The sequence below is a fragment of the Thamnophis sirtalis genome, unplaced genomic scaffold, assembly GCF_051295495.1.
Source record: "Thamnophis sirtalis isolate CommonGarterSnake01/CBP01778 unplaced genomic scaffold, rThaSir2_p1.2 scaffold_13, whole genome shotgun sequence".
NCBI classification, from domain to species: domain Eukaryota; kingdom Metazoa; phylum Chordata; class Lepidosauria; order Squamata; family Natricidae; genus Thamnophis; species Thamnophis sirtalis.
Window position 1 is genome coordinate 33,031,359 of NW_028261393.1, and position 7,085 is coordinate 33,038,443.

General features: G+C 41.6%; 1 protein-coding gene across 1 annotated transcript; it reads right to left on the reverse strand.

Annotated features, from left to right (window-relative positions):
* Positions 1 to 223: 223 nt before the first annotated feature.
* Positions 224 to 4,383, reverse strand: LOC106552561 (protein shisa-2 homolog). The gene is made up of 2 exons (XM_014070876.2): positions 4,145 to 4,383; positions 224 to 1,675 (listed from the first exon to the last, which is right to left on the reverse strand). Exons 1-2 carry the CDS (start codon positions 4,368 to 4,370, stop codon positions 1,278 to 1,280), a joined length of 624 nt encoding a protein of 207 aa, XP_013926351.2. The 5' UTR covers positions 4,371 to 4,383; the 3' UTR covers positions 224 to 1,277.
* Positions 4,384 to 7,085: the final 2,702 nt, after the last annotated feature.

Consider the following 7,085-nt stretch of genomic DNA (forward strand, 5'->3'; position numbering starts at 1 on the left):
AGTGTGACTGTGGCAGGGAGTCCCACAGGAACAACCAAGTCCACATCCTGAAAGGGCAACATTTAAGAAAAAAAGCACAACTGGCAGCCACGTTATGAACTAGAAACCTTTATCTTTTGTTGCTTACTTCACCCTGAATCCTTTCATGTTTTTAGAAGAATTCATGGCAAGTAATGAGTGGAAGAACCTTTTCAACTATTCAAGAATGCATCAGAAAGCAGGATTAAAACATCACACAATCACATATTCTTTATTGATAATTGTTACATTCAGAGGGACGGTACAATTGCACAATAATTATTGTACAATTATTGACAGTACAATATGTTTGCAGTTGATGGTTGCATTGTAAAAGCATTTCATATCCTTCATCTATTCCTCTTTTGCTAAAGCAGCAAAAGTCAAACAACCTTTCCTGTTTAAAAAGGCACTCTTTGTCTTATTAATAGTGGCTAAAACAAATGAGAAAAGTGAAACAAAAGACATTTGTGTTTTCTAAAATACATACCCCTCACCAAATGAAAAAAATAAAGCAAAATCACCCACCTACTGTTTTAAATGGCCACTTACTCTGGCTTTGTTGTGTCTCCACTTGCATTGAACTCTCTCAAGTCATCAAAAAGTGTGTTTGTGGTGGATAGAAGAGAAATTGGGAGTTTCTCTACCTGATCCCTAAGCTAGAAGTATCTCATCCAACCTGTTGCTCTGAGTATGCATGGAGACAGCATTTCCCAATATTCTAAGCCAATGAAACTGGGAATTCTGGGAGCTAGGGTGCAGTAGGCAGTTTCAATGTATGTTGGATATAGTTTCTGCAGAGGTTTTTTCCTCTCCTCCACTTGCATGCAAACCACGGTTTAAGAAAGAAGCTTCCTGCCAAATGGAAAAGTGCCCTTATCAGCTGTTCTTTTTACAGAGCATTTAAATAATGTTGGCTAAAATAAGGTCTCAGGTCCCCTTTGAGACTCATGGCTGGGAGAACGCCATATCTTCTAATCCCAATCTCTAATGGAAAGATTGAAGAGAGCAATTCAAATATCTCAACTAGGGGTTCAGTGGTGTGAAAGCGGGGGAAGAAGCAAGATAATCCGTGTAAACCAAAGGTTATGTGGGTCAGGGAATGGGTAGCACACAAGTAAAAGACATTTCTAGGATACAGAGCAGCACTTACTAAAAAGATGTTAAAAAAGAATAGTTCAGTTCCTAATGCTAAAAAAGCTAAGGACACCAATGCTCAGGACTGAGCTTGGGGCTTGCTTAATTTCTCCTCTCTCCAGTTAAAAATCTGTCTCCTCCTCCTCCTCCTCCTCTTTCTCTTCTTCAGGTACAACCCCCAGTGGCCCTCCTAGGATAAATATGGGTAGTTTCATCACTTCACGAATGGGATTTCCAAAACCCCAAAGCACATTGGCCACAGCTGTGGGCAGCTCTGAGGAACTCTGGGATTCTTCAGGCACCGAGGATGGAGGATCAGGAGCTGCAGAGGCAGCCCTTTCAGGCGGAGGGCTGTCAATAACAGATGTGGCAGGAACCCCTTGGATCAAGTCCAGCTGGGCATTAGCCACTCTTTGCGCCTCCTGGGCCTCCAAGCATTCCATCCGATAGCGCAGTACGCAGAAGAACACAATGAAAGAGGTGCTGAGCGCAAGTGCTATAGCAATGAACTCAAGGACATCTGAAAAATAAGGGACCAGTTGTTACAGGTAGTCATTGACTTAACAAGTTCATTTACTGACCGTTCAGTTACAATGGCACTGGAAAAAGTGACTTATGACCATCTTTCAACCTACCACCAAGCTGCAGTATCCCCATCGTCACATGATCAAAATTCATATATATGATGGTTCCAGTATCCTAGTGGGTCATGTGATCGCCATTTGTGACCTTCTGACAAGCAAAGTCAGATTCACTTAACCGTTACTAGCTTAACAACTGCAGTGATTCACTTAATGACTATTTCAAGAAAGGTTGTCAAATGGGGCAAAACTCACTTAATGTTTCACTTAACTAAAGTTTGGGCTCAATTGTGGTTGTAAGTTGAATACTACCTGTACTTGTTCTCCTAAAGATTTGTGTGCCATGCACTCTCTCATAAGTCCCTTTCCTCTTTGATTCTTCCAGCAGATCCCCAAATGCCTCCCATTTCTAGAGAATTGTTCTGCATTAGTAACAGACTTCCGTCTCTTCGTCTTTCCAGTAACCTGCAACACTATGAATGAATTTGCCCATTAGGTTTGCAGAGTTTCATACCTAGTCATTGTGGCTTGCTGAATTCATAACAGGATAACATGCTAAGCAATGATTTACAGGCTGCAGAAAGCTGGGTTCCCAGATTGTCAACTATAATCATTTAGTGTGATATATGATCCTGGGCATTAAAAGTTATTTACCAGCCAATCAACATCTGCAGAACAGTCTTAGCGGTCATGCATTTAGTTACAACACAAAGGTCTGGATGGATTCTGAATGGTGCTAAGCAATAAAAGTGTTAAGTTTTAAAACTATTATCTAACTTGTCTGTTTGCTTAACAATTATCCATGGTTACCAGTCATGCTTTGTTGATTAGAAGTTTAAGCCCCCCCTTTATTTCGCTGAATTTGTTATTTACCAAATTATTTCAGCCTTGGCTGCCTACTTTATATTTTTAACTTAGCATGTTTTTTTCTGGTTTTATATGCCATCTAAAGTTCGGCAGCCAATAAATTAAAAATTAATAAAACAATTTCCTGGGTCAGCAATAACAAGAGGCATAAACTGTGCAGGTCGGATGCACATCAAAGACTCCAATGTTGGTTTAAGAGTCAGCAGCTACACTCATACAACAGACTTAATTTCATTCATCCATACTCTGACTAAAGATACAAATCAACAACCATCTCTGGGCTTCGACAGCAGAATTAGCTACCAAAATATCTAATTACCCAGCTCACTGCTGCACAAATGAGGCTTTAACAACGGTAGGGTGACCACAACCATGCTGCGCTTTATAAACAGGACTGACATTCAGTAAAGATGGCTTTGCCAGCCAACTGACAGGTAGTCCTTGACTTACACCCGTTCAAAGTTACAAAGGCACTGAAAAAAGTGACTTATAACCATTTTTCACACTTATGACCGTTGCTGCATTCCCATGATCAACATTCAGATGCTTGACAACTATTGCAGTGTCCCTAGGTCACATGAGCCTCTTTTGCAAACTTCTGATAAACAAAGTCAATGGGGAAGCAAGATTCATTTAACCATGTTATTAAGAACTGCAAATTAACAAATGTGGTGAGAAAGTCATATAATGGGGCAAAATTCACTTACATTTTTTACTTAAAACCACAATTGAACCCAAAATTTATATTGAGAATTACATCTATTTGCATATTAATGTATTAGGAAGAGGTAACGTTTGATTGACTCATGTACCTGTGCATCTATGAACACATCTTTATGGTTTTTCTTGGGAATGGTATGGAAGTTGTGTTTCACTGCTTTCATTTTTCCTCACAATGTGTTATTCTCACAACTCCTAGCCATTCTCATCCAAGTATTAACCTGGGCCAGACCTACTTAGCTCTAGGCAATTATCTAGTTATACCTAGGTAGTTTCCGGCTATGCATCTTTATTTAATCCAGTGTTTCTCAAAACCTTGCAATTTTGGAATATGTTGACTCCAAGAAGTCTCCAACTAGCATGGCAGACTGAGGAATTTTAGGAGTCAAAGGTGCCAAGTTTGAGAATATTAAGTTACACCACTCAATGACAACCATTAAGGCTTGACCCCAACAACATTCTTCACCCAAATCTAGCATGTTGTGTGAACTTAACAGTGTCCTAGTATAGTCTAGGCTTCTTATGAAGAATTGAGATGCATCCCATTTTTAGTCAGACTAAAACTTTGCCCAACTCCAAACATTGACATTTTAGCCAAAGATATCACCAAAAATAGTCTTGTCTTTTACTCTTCAAAACCAACAGGAATCAAGAATGCTAACTGAGCCTCTTTTGTGGCTCCAAGCACCAGACTTATTTTGGAGTAAGTCAAGACCCACACTCACTCATGGGATAAATTGTCTGTGTTAAAGACACCCCCCCTTTAAAGTTAATATACAAATGCCCCCCCCCCCCCAAATAAGAGACAGATGTCATCTTACCGATCTTCTCAACTGTGGGTCCATCAGGCTCTTGGTTCTCTGTCCTAACAATCTTGGAACAGCTTGCCTGGTCCAGGCGCTCCTTTGTGGAGGAACAGCAGTAGGAGGCCATGCAGGTGCCACAGCAAAACATCTCCTTCCATTGGTTATCTTGGGTGGGGCAGTGGAAAGTCTCAACGGGACTTGCCTTTCCACGCACCCATTTGTCGCATTGTTCACCTTCCATAAGAAGAACCCCAGCTTCTAATTTAGAAAAAAAGAGCATGTGAATAAGTCCTGCTGCACTCATATATTTGCAGAGCTAATTCTTAGGAATAATGGCCAAGTTGTAGGGACAAGGAAAACATCATCTCATAACTTTGATTAGCTTCCTTACAACTTGTACTTAAGTACTTAGTTTTTAGTTCGTAATGCCATCTAACAGATTTTTTAAAAATGAAGGGCGTTATAAACGGCGTAGATGATGGTATACAGAAGGTCATCCAACGCTATTCTCAACTCAACACAGCAATGGAGGAGCTAGACGGTTGACTCGGAAGGCCGCCCTTAAGAGAATACTCATTTATGCCAGGCCAGTTCCGAAAACTTTCTTCCTCGAGGTGTACCCCTAAATCTCAACCAGATTCTCGTGTCCCCTCAGCTGGGAGTGGAGAACCAGCCCCTCCCCCTCGCCAGCAGGAAACACTTCAAACAGCTTTGCACAATTTGCGCTTTTAACTTTGCACAGGCGAAAGATGGCACAGCGAAGGGAAGCCAGGAGTTGCAGCTACCCCGTCATTCACTGCTCCTTCCCCAACCGCCGTTGTCCACACTCCTCCTTACCTGGTGGGTCGGTGGGAGAACGGCTAAACTCTTGTGCCGAGGCGCCAAGGCGAATCCAGAGCCTGCTGGTCTCCTTCGCCGGCGGGTCGGCAGCGTGTGTCTTTCCTGGGCGCGTAGGGGACCTTGGGGCTCGCTGTAAGGAAGACTCCTCGGAGGCGTCCAGCAGCGGCACTCCGTAGAGCACAAGGCGGCACGTGTCGCTCCGCCCCGCCCCAGCGGTGTATCCTAGGAAGAAGAACAAGAGAGCGCTGGGCAGAGGCTTTTCCATGGTACAGAAGCTCCCTCAGTTGTGATCTGCGTCTTCTTCCCGACCCTCCCGGTCTGACATACCGCTTTATTAAGGCTAGGGAAAGCAATTGACTTCATAGGAACCTACTCCACCCATTCACACCTGACCTGGTGCAGGAGCCTGCAATATAGACACTAATCCCTGGGTTGGGTGTGGGCTTTGGCTTACTCCAAAGTAGGACTGATGTTTGGAGCTAGAAAACTGGCTTAAAACTCTTGATTCCTGATGGTTTTGAAGATTAATCAAAGTCAAGACTGCTTATGGGATATCTTTGGCTAAAATGTCAACATTTGGTGTTTGTAGTTGGACAAAGTTTTACCCTGGCTAAAAGTAACATGGTTCTCAATTCTTCATAAGAGTCCTAGACTATACTAGGACAATGTTAGGTTCACACAACATGCTAGATTTAGGTGAAAAAGGCTGTTTGTGGTCCAGCCTTAAAGGTTGTTGTAGCAGGTTTTGTGAATGAAACTTCCACATTAAGCCATAATAAGGGGGAGGGGGCTTGGTGCTGTCTGAGTCTGGTTTTCTTGCAGATGTTTCATTCCCAGACTAGATTAACACTGATGTTACCTAGTTGGGTAATGAAACATTTGCAAGAAAACCACCAAGCTCAAAGACCGATCATTTCAATCCTGAATTACAAACATTCTCCTTTATTGGTAAACCTTAATACTGTAGTTTGTGGATGTGTTGTAGAAAGTTGCAGTTGAGCTTTGTTAGCCCAAGTTGAAGATATTGTGGGGATATGACTTATATTTCATGGCATTGACAAATGCGCTTAATGGATTTTAACCTTTTAACCTTTTTTATTTTTTAGAAAAGTGTCAGTTCAGCCAGTGGAACATAATCCTGGTCAATGTGTTTTGTACCATGAATGTGAGCCAAAATAGCATGGGGATTAGTTTATGGATTAGTATAGGAATCCAGCCACTTGGCTTATTCAATGACCTACAGTATGGTTAAATCAAATCATGCCTGGCCTAAGCTACATGTTTGAATCCAGCCACAGACTAAATTTATGAGATTGGCTTAAATGTTACATTTGTGGCACCAAAAGACAGCATTCATAAAAATGCCACACCAGACCAGCTGAAGGGCGAGCAGCTGCACTGGCAACAACAGGTTAAACTTGGTTTGCCTTACAAGCCTACAATACTAGTTTGGGTTGAGTTGGAGAAGCTGCTATGAATACAATGGCTGAGCTCACATATTGCTAAAAACCAAATAGATCACATGGGTGACCATCCCCTCTGAGGATGGTCACCCATCTTATCTGCCTGCCTTGGAATGAACCAGAAACTTATATTTGTTGTTTACTTCATCCTGTATCTTTGATACTCTCTTGGCAGGACCCCAAAATCCCATGTAGAGCCTCTTCAGAGAGGCTAGAATCCAGCAGAAACCAGGTTTAAAACATCACACAAACACATTATTTATTGATGATTGTTACATTCAGAAAGTTACAATAAAAACAGTGTGGACAGTTCCATTTTAAAAAGCATTTCAAACCCCTTGCCTACCTATTCCTCTTTAAGGTCTACCACAGCAGCAACCATACAACCTTCCTGTTTTGTTTTAAAGTATGGTCAGTCAGTTGTTAAAGCAAATATGAAGAGTTTTTTAAAAGGTATATTTTTAAACAACACATTTTTCCACTAAATATGAAGACCAAATCATCCCACCCAACATTGAAATGGTAACTTACTCTGCCTTTGGTTTGTTTCCACTAGCATTTGAACTCTCTCAAGTCATCAAAAAAGGGAAGAGAGGCAGTTCTCTACTTCAGCAATAAGCAGAAGTGTCTTGTCCAACCTATTACTCTGAATA

Bases quoted from the DNA above. Each gene is read 5' to 3' on its own strand.
- LOC106552561 (XM_014070876.2), bottom strand. From the start codon at position 4,370: ATGGAAGGTGAACAATGCGACAAATGGGTGCGTGGAAAGGCAAGTCCC. The intron at 1,676-4,144 runs GTAAGATGACAT...CTTATTTTTCAG, and splicing joins ACCCACAGTTGAGAAGATCG to ATGTCCTTGAGTTCATTGCT.